This window comes from Malurus melanocephalus, unplaced genomic scaffold (assembly GCF_030028575.1).
Source record: "Malurus melanocephalus ecotype Western Australia unplaced genomic scaffold, MMel_1.1 scaffold_431, whole genome shotgun sequence".
NCBI lineage: Eukaryota > Metazoa > Chordata > Aves > Passeriformes > Maluridae > Malurus > Malurus melanocephalus.
This window is the reverse complement of record NW_026623663.1, coordinates 1-18,000: the sequence shown is the minus strand read 5'-3', so window position 1 is coordinate 18,000 and position 18,000 is coordinate 1. Positions and strand designations below refer to the sequence as shown.

The window sequence follows — 18,000 nt, the reverse complement described above, 5'->3', positions numbered from 1 at the left end:
CAGTCACAAACTAAATGAAGGTGATGTTACATGAGAGTGATGTAATTAGTTTGCTTAATAAATACAGAATGTACCACTAATTTATCYTAGATAAAGTCATCCATACCTTAATTTTGTCACTATTTCAGACTAATGACACACTTAAGTTGCTTTTGCAGCATTTCCACAGTGGAAATATCCTGATACTGGAGCAAGCACAGAAATGCTACACTGAACTGCATTCTGCAGCACTRACATACCCTGAGYCCCCCAGTTCCCTGTCTTTAAAATGGGATAAGAGCATTTCTCACTCTTTGCTAGGAATTTTATAACAACAAATACATTAAAGCTTGGGAGGCAGGCAGATCTTGCTGGAATAGCAGCCATTCAAATATCTCAGGCAGATCTTTCCCGCAACCAGTTACATTTTCTTCTACAATTCAAGCTTCACTCAGTGATTTGTTGCAAATGCCTCGGAACATTTATCACAAGACATCTCACAGTTATTGTAAGTTATTATATGCACCATACAGAAAATGCCACAATAAGGTMTGTTTATTTAGTGTTATAAAGATGTTAATCACCCATGTTATGCTCCGTAAGCCCTTACAATRCAATTTACATTCTCATAAAAATATCTGTACAGATACACTAACAGAACACAACACTCAGCCCATCAAAAATAAATTAAAAATGCTTCCAACCAAGACCAAGTTGTATGGAAAAGCTGCCATACCCATTTTCTCTTTGAAATATGCAGATCATTTCAAACCACAAGCTACACATAACTTCTGGACAACCCATCTGATCAGGATGATCAGAAATAAATCTCAGTGGTGGAATCCACCCCTCTTTAAAACCATTTTAAAGAATTAAATGCCATCAAACTGAAACACAGTRTGTGGGGACAACCAGGAAATTTACTTCTAAGAGTATTTTTGCTGGGGAAGAAAACTAAAATGCAGATGCAGTGGACARGCAGAGGAAGAGAAGAGATGAGCTACAGCAAGATTGTTTCCCTCTTCCATCTGGATGAAACTTGTTTCACAAGAAAAGTGTAAGTTCAAGTGAGGAAAAGTCAATTATGTAACTTGCTAAATGTTTTAATTTTCTGCCCTKAAAGTAAAATGTCCTTAAAGCAACAAAGACTAAGTTAATACACATTGCCTTTCTCTGAAGGAATCATTTTTGAATCAATTTGATCTGTTCACTGGTCAGACAAAAAGGTCATGCAGGTAAGCAAATCCAGGTGGACTTGCCACATTAGCACAGTCTGCCACTTTAATTCCAAATCTGTTGAACTCTGGAAAAAAACTTTAGGATAAAATACTTCAAATGTGTACAGCCATATACATAGGTATGCACACACAACCCAGCAGGATTTAGAGAACTAATGGAAATCTATTAAAATTCATCTAAAGAAAAAAAAAAAAAATCACATCAGTCAAATTTGATGTGTGCAGGAAGACTGGCCCCCTGTTTATAATATATAAAATCCAGAAACAAAGAACTTCCAGTAAAATCCTTTAAATCATACTTTTGGAAGGAAAGATCAAAAGCCAGGTGATGTAAGCCTTATTTAAATAAGCAGACTTACTGATCTCTCTGGTCCTCTGACTCTGGACTGGTAACTTAAACTGAAATTTTGCAAGGGGGTCACAGCAGTCAGTCAGGCTGTTGTTTGTAATATAATGAGGTGTTTATTCTGCTAGGTTTAAGCCTTTAATGAAGATAGCTATCATGTAATTTAGGCTCCAATTGGACTTGTTTGACTTGTTCCTGTGAGAAATCATTTTTCCTTGTGTGCATGTATCTCATTAATACTTCTTGTTCCTAATACTATGAGATCATTTAACTGAAGAGCTGTGCTAAATGCACTCTCACTTGCATTTATTTAATGATTCTTTTTTTTTCTGCATTGTAGTTACAGATCCCAATTCCTCTGTGCAGCCTAAACTAACTCAGTGCTGTTTTCAGCTATGTTCCTTTGAATCTAGGAAGTGAGCACAACTGCACTAAGAGAATCTGGYGTAGATGCTTCTCTCCTTTATCACACCAGTGCCTATCTCTCTTCAGAAAAACATAAATGGAATATATAAATTAGTGTCAGAAAAGTAATTCTACATCAATAGTTTCAGAGGGACCAGAAAGTCTTTTGACTACACGTGGAACCTGGAAAGGTCTCTTACCTTCTACTGTGAATCACAGCCCATTAGCAAAGGTCCAATTGAAATCCCACATAGAAGGAGCTGGAAAACTGCAGAGTTCACCTCTAACCACAGGTGATTTTAATCTGCTTTTTGTTCTTCTGAAGAAATTTCCTGGTTACAGGGTAGGAYTGAACAATGAACACTTACACTAAAATAATCTGTTCTAGGAGTGTAAGATCATTACCTGACACACTTCAGAACTGAACAGAGAATGCTAAAATTTTGCCTTGCCTTTGCTGTATCATTAAGAATACTGGCTATTAAAGCATTTCAGGCATAATTTATAACTTATCCTTTTTTAAAAAGTATCCTTTTAATGACAGATGTCATTAGTTTGCTGCCACACTTGGAAGCTGGAAGCTTAAGAGGTTTCATGTGTTCTGTATTTCCTAAGTGGCACAGTGAGTCAATGCAAAAGTTCACGTCCTCATTGTGGATATTCCAGAAAGTCTACAGGCAATTGCCTCACAACAACACCAACACTCCTCATTTAAACTACACACCAGTAGACATGCCTCATACACCTGGAAATAAAAGGCAATTAAACCTAGGGCTGGAAAAAATAAAAAAAAATAAGAAAAGAATATGAGTTAAGAATCAGTAAGAAGCAATATAATTTTATATCTGTATTGTTTAAGCATTTCAGGATTCTATCCAAACTATAATGTGCTATATTTCACATCATTCTGAATCAGAAAAATATTGCTCTGTTTAATAAAGTCAGAAAGAATAACAGATTTACCCAAGGTGATTTTTCAGCTACCAGCAGAGAATTTATGCACAGAATTTAAAAGCCCTGATTGTCAATTCTTCCTTGTAATCAGCAGCCCACTGACACATATCCTTGACAGATAAACTGAAAACACTTCATATTCAAAACAAAACCCAGAATATTCAAATACATAAACAAGCAGACTATCTTAAAGGCAAAGAAATTACAACTACTCAAATTTCAAAGTATTTTGACCAATTCTAACCTGTCTCTTTATCCTTTGGATCAGTTAACAGCAACAGTTTGCAAGAAGGATTATTTCGGTAGAGAGGGACAAAACACACACAGGAATCTTCAAGTTTAACCTAAAAAACAAACAAGCCCTGTAGCTCTTTGTACTGCAAAGCTCACAAGAAGTACTTCACATAGTAGATGCACTTATGACATGTTTTATTGACATGCATAGTACAAGCTTAGCACAACACCCTCTCAATCCTCAACTTCAAGGCACTGAAATATACATAATATTCTAATATTATCCATAAGGAAAGTTAATTTAAAAKGAATCAAGCATCTGAAGTTAGTGAAGATCTTAAAGCTGACTTGCTCTGGTTAGTACAYGACCTGGCTTTGAACACTGTCACACGCAGACAAATGGTGTTATGAAAAGACCAGACACATCAAATGAAAACAAATACAACTTGCACTTCTTACAGCATCCTCCAGCTGAGTGCTTGTGTTTTGCAAACAACGAATTAATCCTCAGGGTACAGGGAGTATCAAAGCATTAGGGCAGTGCCTCGGCAGTTTATCTGCAAGGCACAGGGAGGGTAGATAATTGGCACAAGGTGGTTAAGCTGAAGGCAAAGCTAAAATCAAAATGCAGCTCTCAAGCTTTTGCTCTTAGACTGAACTTCTAAATTATGTGACACAAACACAAAATTACTGTGCTCAAACAGCTCTATATGCATAGAAATGACGATTTCCATATGAATATTGCAAATGCTGTCATGTAAGTTTAGGTACAGGCAAAGAGCGTGCATGACTTAGCACAGTATGTACTGTACTTTCCAAAATCTGGTCCATTGTGTATGTGTGGGTGTGCCTCTCTCTCTAATTGCACCCATTTGTCAGTTTGCTATGAAACTCAAATCAGTCACGTGTTACATTTAATATTTCTTGGTRCATGGAAGAAGTATGAATATGGATTACTCAGGATAACAACTCTAACCTGAAAACAGTGCTCACTAGTTGATGAGTGCCAGAATCCTGGAAGCATCTATGCAAAACACTGGACTCCAGGAAAAAATAACCCTTGAAAACTGCTTGAAATCTGTATTCATGAGCCTGCCTAAATCTCAGTATGTTCTGGGGATTCGGTCGKTCTCTGCATGTTTCAAACACAACAGCATTGATGTCATTGTGGCACATGAGAGTATTTCCATAATGAAATAAAAGGCCAGTACTCCTTCCAATACTGCCACGATTGTTATTTTGTTTGATAAGGCAATGTGCACTTTTGCAGGTGTTAACAACAGCAGCAGGAGCCAAGCATAGCTTTGTGTGTGAGTGCTGCCAACGGGCTTCCATCCTGACTCGCAATAATCCTTGCTATTTGTGTTCTGGATGCTTCACCAAGCCATACCAAAAAGAAGTTCTGTGACCCCAGCAAGTGGGCTGACAGCCACTTAAGTCCTGCTAAATAATTATTCACTGTTGCCAGTCCTGCCACTTGAAACCTGCTTTAATTCAGATGCAGGGAGGGGAAAGCTTGGTAATGCAGCCATTATTCAAACACCAAATCCCTGATCCTTCAGGCTGTAGGTATAGACTAGAGATTGTTAGCTGGGATGTTCACTGGGAATGGGGTGTTTGCCTTAGTCCATTTAAATTATTTTTCATTATAAAATATCAACATTTGAGCTATTTATTATAGAGTATAAGGAAAAAGACAATAGAGCAAGAACACTACCATTACTTATGCCCTTGACTGGCTGTCTGACTGCAGATTAGACCTGAATTAAATGAATGCAAAGAGAAATGTGTTGCTATGAGACTCAAATCAGTCATGTGATATATTTAAGGGCTGGTGACAAGCCATAAAATCAAGACAATTGTGAATCAAAAGCCAGAAGTCCACCTTTAACTGCTCTCACTGCGTGGTGTCATTGCAGAAATACACAAAGCACYGCCTGGGATTTTAACCTCCCTCCCTTCTCCTGGAACAGCAAATGAACCTCTGAAAGCACAGCCAGGCATGGAAGGCTGAGGTAAGGACACAGAAGCCCTGAGCTGGTGATATTTGCATGTTCAGTCTGTTTGTATTTAACCCTACAGGCTCCACTAGAGGGCATTAAAAGAGTATTTAAACCCAGTTACATTCCCGGCTCAGAGCCGTAGCTGAACCCATCAGCAACAGCATTTTTCTGGAAACTATTGCATATTATTTTCCTAAACTGCAGAAAAGCTACCGTATTCCAAACATTTATTTYAACTAATCCAATTTCTGCTTTGATAGGATAATAACAGGTAGCTCAGCATGCCTTTTATGATCTACAAAATGCCCAGAATTAAAGGTTTCATAGGTTGACTGAAGTAAATAGACCTGTTCASTCATCTCCACTCCACCCAGGCGTCTTAGGAACAGAAATCCCTTGGGAGAATCCAGACTCAAAATTAACAATATTAAGTATTGGAAAGAATGGAAACAAAAGATATACTGTATCATAATGCCTGTGCACAGGAGAGGCAGAATACAGAGCTGCACTGTAGCACAAATCTCGAAAAAACACACTCCTGATTCAGTCCTGTAGGGCGGCAGGTCAAGATGCAAAACTCACCAAAGTACTTCAAACCCTCTGCCACACTCAGAGGGTTTCAGACTTGGAGTTTCAGCTTATCTCTCATTTACAGCATGCAAACAATTTGAAATAATGCAGGATTTGCTGATTTTAAGAGATCTACAGTCCAGCCACACCAGTTTACCCCTATTAACAAGGCCCCTATTAACATGAGCACAGCCAACAAACTAATTTGCAAGCATCTAAATTGCAGCATGAGAAACATCAGCCTAATACCTCTCCTCCTCCAGGGATGGAAAAAACATCAGGAGTGGACAATGATTTCTTCAAGAGTTTTTCATAGTATGTTTCAGCATCTGCTTGCAGAGTCTCTGGATCTCCTCCTATTGTATCAACCAAGTAAAGGCGACCTGTGATTAAAATAAAACACAAGTTATTTTTACTTTTTAAATTAACTAAGAAACATGAGTCTTGAAACCTCAGTTTCCCCAGCAGCTGCTKGGTGTGGCTGGGCCCTTAATGATCTCATTAGAGCCTTTTTGTATAATCCTAGTCTAAAATAGTAAGGCTGGTAAAAACCTGTCTGTATGTTATTTATCTATATGTTATTTACCTCTTGACATGCAATTTTACAAAGCAGAACCACGGCAGCATCAAGTCACACTTGTCTCCTTTGAATTCAACAAGCACAGTCTCAAATTTCTCTAGGTGTAAGTAAATTGCTTTAAAGCTGGAACACAAAAAAAAAAAAAAATTCTTCAAAACACAGCCTGGGTTTAGCATTGTCCAAAAATATAACAAGGAAAGAACTCCAAAGTTTCTCTTCTTTCTTGGAAGACTGCCCCTTTTTGGGTCAGTCTATGATCTGTTATTTGTCATTAACTTTTTCTTTCTCTTTTTTGAGTAACATCAGCAGAGCATTTTCACAACAATGAAATAACATAAAAAATTTACYTACAAAAGACTTTCCAAAATAGCAACATCCTCTTTTATGCAACATAACTTTGAATTCRCGTGACTCAGTGCTGGAGGGTATTTGGTAATCACATGCAAACAAAAATTACATCTATCTGATGCCTGTTACCTAAATGCAAAGTCCAACTTGGTGTTCCTGAAGAAGCAATAACCTCCTTCTCATACAACAAACCAAACTCTCTGGTGGCTCATCACCAGTCCAAGAYAAAGAACATGAGAAGAAATGCATTAGCAGCCCAAATGGTGTCCTGCCACTCTTCTATCATAGGAAGGAAATAGCTTCAATTTAAGGGGCTTTTAATCAACAAGTTACAACTGCAACTCTTGTAAGCCCCAAACTGAGGACTAAATCTTCTATCACACAGCTGCAGCTGGTGTCTTAGTTCTGAATCCTACCTTTTTAATCATGGTTTGGTCTCACATGGCAGCTCCCTTGGTGAGTTAAATGTGAAATAACTGCACTGCCAGCAAAGTAAAATTGGCTGAGACAARGAAAAGTCTTAAAAGGACTAGTACAAGACCTGTCTATACTAAGATTAACAAACTATGAATCATACAGATACCATATTGAAAATGATACCTTTCCATATAATAGTAGGAGCATGGGATTTGTAGTACCAGATCAGACTATTCACCCATGGTCCCACCATTCTCCCTCCAGCAATGATCASTAACCAATTCCTCAGCAGAAGAAAATGAAAATGCTTTAAATGTTTTAAACACTATTTTCCTGCTCTTTGCAGGCGAGCAGCTTCCATCCCAAGGCTTGGCAGCAGAGCTGTGTAGTCAGAATGCTGAAAAGAAGCTACTCTGTAAATGGGTTTCATAGCATGTTTGTATATGACAAAATGGGAGAGAAAAGAGCATTACAACACTTGCAAGTCGAGTCACATCATAAAATCCCAGGCAGTACTTAAACACCATCAAGCAAAGAAGTCATGTCAGGAGAGAAATTAAAGATTATTATTCAAAACTTTGGTAATTCACAAAAGTAAATTTAGTAGTAAATTAATCCTTTACAAAAGAGCAGCATGTAAGACTTGAGTTTAGCACAAAGAAAAATATTTGCCCTGTTAATAAATACTGCTTACAAGGTTCTCTCCTGCCACAGTGCAGCCAATGGAACTTAACAGCACAGTCATGTTTTTTCCTTACTGAACAAAGCAATTAACTTTCTGCTACATAATATGATTGTACTACAAGGTGACAAGGACCATTTGAAGGATGAAATAAGGTCACAGATCAAATAATGAGGCATTAGAGAAAACTTCTGATCAACTTTCCATCATTACTGCTTTGTGCAGAAGCAATCTTTTTCTCTAAAAAGTGCTTTTAGATTTCCAGTGACCTTTCCTGTGTAATACACTGAAAAGGCCCGTGAGTCAGGAGTACATACTTCAGTAGAAGTAGAATAAAAAAAATTTTGTAAAGAAAACAAATGTCTCATCTTCTGTATATAAAATGAGAGAGTAAGGTTCCTTTAGGAAGAATATGGAACAGAAGAGTCACTTTAGGTACTCTGCAATGGCCTCAAGAAGTCAGTGGGGCTAAAGCTGGCTTTTGTCAACATCCYCCCAAAATGTGCACACACATGCACATACCACTCATACTGCTCAGCTGCCACAAGCAGGGGGAAAATTATTTGCTTGAATTTCTTTTTTATGTTAACTAATGTGTTTCCCAGTTTTTCCCAGTACRAAGTGACAAAATAACATGTGCCCTGCTGTACTTTGGTCCAAGACCCAATCAGCATCTTGGGATATCAAAATTACAAAGTTTCAAAAACAGGCTGTTAATCTAACTAGAATGACAGGATTTTATYTGAATTTGATCATATGTAGCAGCAACAAAAGAGCACATGGTGGCAGCCAGTCTGCCAGGACCCTGCCAGCAGCTCCTATGAGCACAAAGGGTTACCTGAGTCACAAAAGGAGCCTCCTGCTGCAGCCACAGAGGAGGGACCATAAACCTGGAGAGTAAATTTAGAACGGGAGGTCTCCWGCACTGGAGGGATTCCTGACATTGAGGCTGACATCTTAAACAGACAGAGCTGCTAAAGCAGGTCAAGGCATCCTCGAGGTGGATGCTGCAGCAGCAGTGACAGACAGGTACCAGCCTTCATCTTCCGCAGGGTACTGGCATGCAGGGCAAAGGACACGGAAACTTTGCAATTCCACTGTGAAAAACTTATCTGGAGATAAATAAATGAGAAACCTAACAAGCACATTTCCATTTCAGGCATGCAGAATAGATTTTAAAGCAAAAACTAGCAGCGCATCTGCTTCTCTCTTTTGTTTCCATGGAGCAGTCTGGGCYACATTCTCAAGCGAGGATGTGCAAGTACATCTCCTCTCACTCTGGTGATCYGTCATCAATTTGCACTAAGAATCTGATTTTTTTTTTTTTTTAAGTGAAAAGCTACAGCTAAAACCAGCTATAAATAYAAGCAGGCATTGCCCATACAACTCAGTCATCTTCAGGAGATTCTACCCTCCAGCACCTCAGCCTAAAACATCGTCCAACTCTGCATCTTTAGGAATAAAACAAGGCCCTTGATTCAGTCTAGACCCCTAAACTCAGTTTTTYCTACTCCCACTGTTATTCCACCCCTTGACTTCTCCAGAAGAGAGAACTGAATTTCATGGAGGTTTCATGATGTAGACAAATACCCTCCTTGAATGTCAGACAAATTTTCCTTCACTCAGGATCCCAAAAGATCAATATGTGGGAATCCAGATATATCGCATCAACACATGTATGTTCTGCATCAGGTGGATAAATGCAATCACAAAATGGGAAAACAGTACCTTAAACTAGAACTAATTTGGGTAGATTAGAGACAGACCCCCATCATTACAGATTCAGCAAGAATTTCCTTCTATCAGCTAAAGTAAGCAGGAAATATTTTTTCATGGGCAAAATAACTTATTCTCAATACAACAGAAAACATATGGTGCACACAGTCATATGTAAAATTCTACAAGTGAAACTTCAGACTGTTGTAATGCCCAAAGGTAAAGGACATACTTCCATCTAATCAGATATTCTGAAGATCTTTTGCAAAGTTATTTTTGACCATGAAGCCAATACACAACTTACTGAACAAGAGATATTCCACAGAACCACAGAATGTTTTGTGTTGAAAGGAACTGTAAAGATCATCTCATTCCTGGGCAGGGACACCTTCTATTAGACCAGGCTGCATCAAGCCCCATCAGACCTGGCCTTGAACACTTCCAGGGATGGGGAATATTTGCTTTCATTGCTAAGAATCTYCTATTCCTGCATTCATATGCAGCTAATTAATACTGTTCTCTTAAGCCAACAAAGTTTGCAATGCAGGTTTTTTCCAGACTAGACACACCACCAGCTTGATTAAGATGCATTGAGGTATTTTTGGTCCTCCCAGGAAAGTCAGACTTGTTGAAATGCCCATTTCAGAGATTTGTAAGGGCATTTAGGATGCAGCCAGATTGTAAAGCAAAATACATCAACCTCACCGTAGATGAAGCATGAAAAGTGTTATGTCTGAAGTGAATTAATCATTTATCCTACAACTACTTTTTCATGTTCTACAAACACAGAGAAGGATACTACATGCATCCATTAAGAACTGTATGTTTACAGARGAGCCATCAGTCACCACAGGATTTGTAACTGGATTTTGTATATTTGCACAAATTTGTGCATAATTTTACATGTAAAACTATGAAAAATACCTCAGTCAGATTTCTAGTGGTGTAGGAACAAGAGAGAAAAAGAAATTAACATTTCTAATTTTCAAGTTTCACTATTTTTTTTTTATTCAGTTTTGCCACCTCTAATGCTTGCAATAGCAGCACTAGCTTTGTTTATTGGCTTTATTTTCATGCCAATATATTTCACAATAACAAAAAAAGCCCACCAAAAAAACAACTTCAGCAGGTTTTTAGTGTTTCTGACGATATTCTGAGGGATTTTGCCCTCAGAGAAAAGAAGTATTTTCCTTTTTTTTTCTTTTTAAATCAAAAACCACTTTCCAATATGAAACAAATATGCTCCAAAACAAAATGAYTGTATGTCATGCCAATATTTAGGAGGGAGTGTTGTTATAATTAARCCATGCAGCTGAGACTAGAACTAACACAGGTGTGTTTTTGTRGCCCCTAACAAATCACTGCATCTTCTGACTGGCTTCTTATCAGTTAAGTGTACACCTTATCTACCACTTCAAAAGGGTGTGATGCTTTCCTTATCAGTGCCTCTGAAACCATGAGAAAGACCAAGAAGTCACATAACATAAATTGTTCTCTGTTCTCCAGTGAACTGTCACTACCATACTGCACAAGCAAAGCCAGGACAGCGTCCTTGAATAGGTTTCTTCTTTTGCCTTTCTAAACCATACACATATGACTGAAGTGCTGTCCCTCACCCTCTCATGGGATCAGGAGCTCTGTGATAAACAGCAGGGCTTCACATCAACTCTTCTCCTTCCCTTCCCATGCGCCTGAACAACTCCAGGCATGTGGCTATCATTAGACAACCATATTTGTTTAACCTTTCAAAGGAAGGAAGAGGTCTTTGGCACGTTCCCAGGAGTATATGCAGAACCTGACTCTCACATCCTGAATCGAATAGAGCAAATACATGCCAAAAACCCAAATTCTGGTGCAAGTGAGACTGCAGTATCACAACAATGTGTGGTGGCAGCGGAGCCAGTGGGCRAACACCGTGGTGTGGTATCTGTCCAGCACAGCAAGGCAGCTCTGAACCACATCTGCACATCATCCATGAAATCAATGCACTTCCCACTGCACTGTTTTCCCCAATTAGTAACAGAACAAGCACTCTTGGAATATTCAGGATTAAACAGTTGTATTGGCATTAATAGGTTTTTATGCTTCAATCCTAAAATTCCACTCATGTATCACTTGCTATTCTATCACAACTCAAATGGCAAGAACAGCTTCAGGAGACAAACTAAATAAAAGTTTCTGCCTGCAAATAATCTTAAACTGTGGAACCAATAACTGAATGCAGAGGGGAAAAAAATAATCCTAATCCCACTCCCAAYAAAGAAACCTGTTTGATTAAATAGATGAGCTCAGCTATACATGTCATTACTACAAATTCCATCACTCAAATGGAGGGCAAAYCAAATGTTAGGTATTCCAAACACAGGTTGCTATCCTGCTAGCCATGCTATTCCACAAACACACTTTCACGACTGATTTCASAAAAGAAAAGGAAAATCTTTTAAGTATATGCATATATTTAGCAGGACATAGATGAGAGAAGGCTCTGAAAAATATCAAACATCTTCAATTTTCAGGCGCTTCCATGAGCTCTGAAGGCCTTCAGCAACTTTTATTATCAGGGTCTATAAAACATGTATTATTCATTTTTCAAAATTTAGGGTAACCCACAATTTTTGAAATGGAAAAAAAATAGACTATGAAATTAAAGAAATGATTTAATTATTTAGCTTTCTTGTAAAAATACTTAACTGAAACCATATTAATTAAAATGTTTTGAAGGCTAGAAAAGCAAGTGCACATAATGGTGAATCCATATTGAGGGGGTATTTCCTCCACTCTAACCTGCACTACTCCCATAATGAAAGTTCCAGCAAATAGGTTCCAACTACTTCTATTTTTCCTCAGATGGATCTGTAGCAATGTTACACTTAGAAATAAAGCTGCATCCARCTCATAGTACAAATAAATTAAAATACATCTGTGTAAACAGGCTACTCCTGTCCTATTACACACAAAATGCACATCTGGACTGGCATGTTCAGCACAAAGTTTTAACCTAATGTAATTGAAAAAAGCTGAGGTATTAYAGCCCAGAAACAGACTTTACAAATAAAAGCTGCAGCATAATGTTAAATSATGGAAGTGCTACCAGCTGTAGCTATGACATATCAGAATTCATACTTCTGCACATTTGTTTTTCACAAAGCTTAGATGTAAAAAAGAARGAGGCAGCTTACAGAATAATTCAGGAAAAAAAATGCAGTGCTGAAGAGAAGGGACATTCAGGATTGTAATTAATTAAGGCTTTAAGRTTCTGATGCTCACATCAGGTTTTCCAAGGAAATTCTATTGATACAGTGGGATTGCTGCTAATACCTCTGAACTTGTGGRCATCAGCATCAAGTTCTTAATAAATACTGGTTTTCATACAATCAAGAAATGGGCAGAAATGTTCCTGGAAAARTCTACTTTTGACTACTGAAGGCAGAGGTATGGATTTTGGAAACATAAAATGGTTCAGGTGGGATGGGACCTTAAAGATCATCAATTCCCTGCCATGGAATGGACAACTTCCACCAGACCAGCTGCTTTAAACCCTGTCCAACCTTGCCTTGGACACTTCCAGGGATGGGGCAGCCACAGCTTCTCTGGCTTTAAACTAGTCTTTTCTTGCACATGGAAGCAAAACAAAAYCTAAATTTGTGAATTTAATTATTTGTCTATCTCCTAAACCTAATAAAAAAATACAAGTTTTCCAGAACAACTGAAAAGAGCCYGATTTGAAAGGAAAATGACAGCAAAGAATCTGTGAACAGCAGAACAGTTTTTATGAAGCACAAGTGCAAATGCAGAGAGTGGCAATTCAATCTTTCACCAAGATGGAAGGTAGAAAGGAGGATGCATTGGTCCAAAGTCACCCTGTAACTTGAGGCAAAGGAGGCAAACAATGACTCCCAAAGTGATAAACAAGGAACAGTGAAATGGCAGGAAACGACAACTGAGTTTGACAAATGGTTGAGCATGGAGATGACTTCATCCCATGGGGAGAAGCCAGACTAACACGACAGTTTCAGGAAATGGCTGTGTTTTAATAATTGAAAATTATTACTGAAACACACACTGTTACAACCTGGCACCAGGGCTAGGATTTAAGTACCATATAAAATACATGTCCCCATTACTACCATCATTCAAAGGAAGTGTGAGAAACCTAAAGTCACACCACACACAGCCTTTAACATCACGCCATACAAACTACAGCAGTCTGTGGCACACCTGGAGTACCTGAAAGCCCTGCTTTGCTATCAGAAAGGAAAAAACTCCCCAAACAAAGCAGCAATGRAAATATGAGACAACTGTCTGGATTTTCAGAGATACCTGCTTCAAATATTACATCAATTGAGTTGAAAATGCTTTCCATGTGACAGGCCTACTGCTCCCACCAGCAGAGAGCATAAGTCTGCCTAAGAAAGCTGAGCWGCCTTTCTCCAAATCACTTGCAAGGAGCAATTTGCACAGCCAGAATAATCTCAAAATAAAGCAATTCATTTGGGGGGGTGGAGGGGAGAAGGAAAGAAACAAACAAAAAAAAAAGTATCCCTTCCCCCAGTAATTTCCACTTTGCTGAATTTATTACACTGCTGCAAATTAATACATCACCTGCACCAGCTATCACAAGGCTCTCTCAGAACTTGCTTTAATAAACAGCTGCCAGTAGTGGAGGAAATATGTAAACATCTCTCCTGCTTCTCTGTGCCATTGTGTCAGCTATTCTACATGTCTTTGAAGGTGCTCCAAAATCAGCATGGCTCTGCTTTTCCCTTTTTCTCCTTTTGGGAGGAGGAAAAAGCAGAGAAGGAAAGACGGGCTGGCAACAGAGGGCTAACTCTGTGCTTGCTGTGCTCTTGACAGTGAGGCTGAGAGTGTTCAAATTCAGTTTACACAGGCTCTTCTGTAAGGACAAAAGAAACCACTGCTGGTGGTTAAAAATGCAAAAGGTTTTGATTGCAATGGCTTGACAATCAGCCAAAGATATGACTAGGGGGAAAAACACAGCAAGGCAGCTATGACCAGAATGGAAGAAACAAGGAAAAACACATGGCTCAACTTCAGAGCAGAAAATTGACTTAGGCTTTGCATAAATGACAGCATACCTCCAAGCCTGCCTGATCCACAGTCTGCCTGGAATGGGAACATGTAGGCTAAAAGCAGAGCCTATTAAAAGGCATAATGTTTCTAAACGGCATCTGTTACGTACTAATAAGCATTACTTAAAGGACACAGGCCTAAAATTGCTACCAAACGTGCACTTATCTGAAACTGCTGCAAGGCAATCGTTACCACAATGTCACATGACACCATGGGAATCTGAATAATAGGAAACGTTTTTATTTTGTTTGGCTTGCAATCATCATGCAGGAAAAGCATGGAGGCATTTTCTGAGATTTTGAAACTGTGCAACTTCATAGGAATGAAACACCAGCAAGAATTACATCAGCAGAGCCATTTGCCATCTGTTGTCAGTAATACTAWAAAGCCCAGCCACCAGACAGCAGTTTCAAAGGTTACAAACACAACGTTTTTAAGCATCCACAGACCTCTGGGTAACTGAGCAGGACAGAGTTTCCTTCAGATATGTGCGACCTGAGGGTCTGCCAATCATTTTGCAAAGACAACATGCCAGAGTCGGGAATTGCCAGGCGAGGCGTTTGGAAGTCTCTCAGTATGCAACCTTTACACAATGTGGCAAATGCATACCAGCCTCATCACGTAGGTTCCTATAACACACTCACARCCATAATGCCTGCACACCTCCCACTTGCAAATTGAAACCGGCTAGACTTTCTYCTGTGCTGTTTGTTTTCCCAAACTTTCCCTCAAGGGAAGGAGTGTGTTCACTGAAAYGCTGCCATGGAAAGGGACTCTGCTTTGTTTGCTGGGGTTTGGGCTGTTGTTTTCCGTTGAGGGAAGTATTTAGGATTTTGTTTCCTGGTTTCTTTTTCTTTCTAGACCTTAACTAYATATTTATGTTAAAGAAAGCAAGGTTTCAGTAACTCACCTTACCTGTGGCAATGTTATGAGAGCCCTTACCTCTTACACACACACACACACACACAGAGTCCAAATAAAATTCTACCTGTTCTACACATGAGATTTTAGTTCCACTGTAGGAGTTTGGCTGTTGATCAATCTCATCTTAGAGCTCTGAGCAGCTTTCCTAGATGCAGATGCCACATTCCCGATAGTGCCTATACACTACCTGAATTCTGTGGTCCCACCTTCCAGGCTGTTGACCTCCTTCCTATAAACTGATTAACASGGATTTCATGGAGGGCAGGGAGATTTCCATCTTCCTAGAGAGACAGATGGAAATTTAAGGCTTCATTAATGCAATTGCCAAACTAGATATACAGGTTTCTCATCCAGTAACCAACGCTCAGGCTCCAGAGCTGCATATACATGGTTGCTCACTGTTTCTGTTAGGTGGTTAACACATACAAATCTGACTTTAAAGGTGTTCYACAATCAAAACAAATTTGCAAGAAGGCTGAATTTAAAACAARAACCTCAAGTTGTAGGTCAACAGCTGGCCTGCTTCTCAACAGGGAAGTCTGCCTAGGACCTGTAAAGGGGCTTAGAAACCYGAAGTGTAAACAATCCTTCCCTGTGAAAAACAGTTAGAGGAACAGCCCTCAAGACCTAGCTGCAGCATCTCAATTACAGCACAACATGAACTGAAAAGCACCATTTGCACAAGAAACGATGGCTGACTCTGTGTGCTCTTACAGGGTGCYGTATACTCAACTTGCTTATTGCCAACTGCTCCATAATTATATTAAACATAGATCTATCCAATTAAATAACTATGCCAAAACTCAGACAATACCTAAAATAAAAAACAGATRTCCCAAAGAAGGAAGGAGATGGAAGAAACATTCTAAACATTCAACCTGAGGGTGATGAAAAAGTCAGGGAAAAATGCAGAGATTAAYTGAAGTGCCCAACACCACAATGCTTCCTTGGACATGAAAAACCAAGTTCTATTCATCTAGCGATATTTTATTTAAAAACATCAGTAGAATTGAGAGTCTTACAAAAAAAATAGCATTATTACAAATGTTTGACTTCCATAAGTGGTTGATAGGAGGGGAAAAAATAGAGCAATCTGACTGCAGTGCATTTAGCCATGAGCAGCTAGAGGAACTAATGAACAACATCATTATTTTACTGAAGGGGATGAAGTAGGTGCTTTAGATAAATGGCAGCAACTTAAAATGTGTTTCAGAAGATAAATTCACTTTCTCTCCATTTACCTGCTAGCGTGACAAATTAAGAAAGAAGAGTATAAAAACAGAGCAGGAGGGAAAGCAGTGCAAAAGCTAACTGAGGTGATGCAATRGGCCCTTATCCAAACAAGTGCGTGAACAGAGATTCTTGGAAGTCCTCCTAGTCAAACACAAACCCAGAMCACTGCACATGCCAGACTCTTCTGGAAATCCATGTGCAGAAGATCCACCTGTGCTAAAACCATGTCCCTTCCCAAGCATTGGGAGCTTTGGGCCATTGGGGAATTGGCAATGTCTGCTCATTTCAAAGCAGTCTAAGTCCACCSAGTACTGAAGGGCTGAGCTCTGCTGAGCGGAGCAGCTCTTCACCCACTGCCAGAAACACCATGAATCAACTTCTGCTGAAAGRCGAGAGTCGCTTTTCCACAAAAGTTTGTTATCTATTTCCATGTACTTCTTGTTCTGCAGTCAGCTCATCGATAGCAAAGAAAAGCTTCACTAAATACTTTCTAAAGAAAGGGTACTATGTAGTATACGTATACATCAATTTGTATATATAGTTTGTACACTACTCTGCAGTAYACAAAGCCTTTCATATCTCAATACCAAAACAATCCAACTAATTATTTTTGTGTGGTCAAGAACCAACATGTTTAGTGCTCCTTTTGCCCCTGTTAAACCCCACTGCTTTTGTTAAACGTGGTTTTTGTTCAGTTTGGGTAAACAGCTGCCCATGATATCTTTGAAAATRGGTGTTTTTATGCAGTGTTCCCACCGCTTTTACGGCTGAGTACTTGAGATCTACTTAAAGTCTCAGACTCGTACACCTATGCCGAGACCCTAAACACACTGCAAACAGGRGTTTGGGGATCAGCCTCTCCCCAGCATCCCCTGCCGAACCACAGCGGGCACGAATCACCATGCCGGCTCTCTCYGGGCAGCTCTGGACTAGCCGAACACCTGGAAAAGTCACCTGTGCGCCGGGAAATGGCAAAATAAACCCCACACCAGCTGCTCGGGCTGATCCTGTGCGCAGGGCTGGGGCTGTCCGCCTCCCTCGGCAGCGCGGCCSTGAGGGGCCAGGGCCCGCCCGGGCACAGATTATCCGCAAAGCCCCGAGCGCTCCGTGCCCTCAGAGCGGCCCGCGGCCACCCCGGGCCGCCTCCTCSCTCTTACCCGCGGCGGCTCTGCCTCTTCCCTCGGCCGCCATCACTTCCTGCGGGGCGGCGCGGGCRGCCCTGAGGGCGGGCCGGGCCCGGGATGGCGGCTGAGGGCAGAGGCGGGGAGCACCGGGGAGAG

At 39.8% G+C, this 18,000-nt stretch overlaps 1 protein-coding gene across 3 annotated transcripts in view; it reads right to left on the bottom strand.

Moving 5' to 3' along the window:
* The window catches only part of LOC130581731 (protein FAM169B-like), a 37,399-nt gene extending 19,454 nt beyond the window's left edge, over positions 1-17,945 (bottom strand). Inside the window, exons 1-4 of one of the 3 annotated variants that reach the window (XM_057380004.1) lie at positions 17,878-17,906; positions 6,316-6,432; positions 5,979-6,112; positions 3,167-3,266 (exon numbers count right to left, since the gene is read on the bottom strand). In XM_057380004.1, the coding sequence (XP_057235987.1) occupies positions 3,167-3,266; positions 5,979-6,112; positions 6,316-6,325 (244 nt within the window). In that variant the 5' untranslated portion in view covers positions 6,326-6,432; positions 17,878-17,906. Of the gene's footprint in view, positions 1-3,166; positions 3,267-5,978; positions 6,113-6,315; positions 6,433-17,877 lie in introns of all 3 variants that reach the window. The other 2 variants (XM_057380003.1, XM_057380005.1) reach the window with 2 other exon arrangements.
* Between the last annotated feature and the right edge of the window lie 55 nt (positions 17,946-18,000).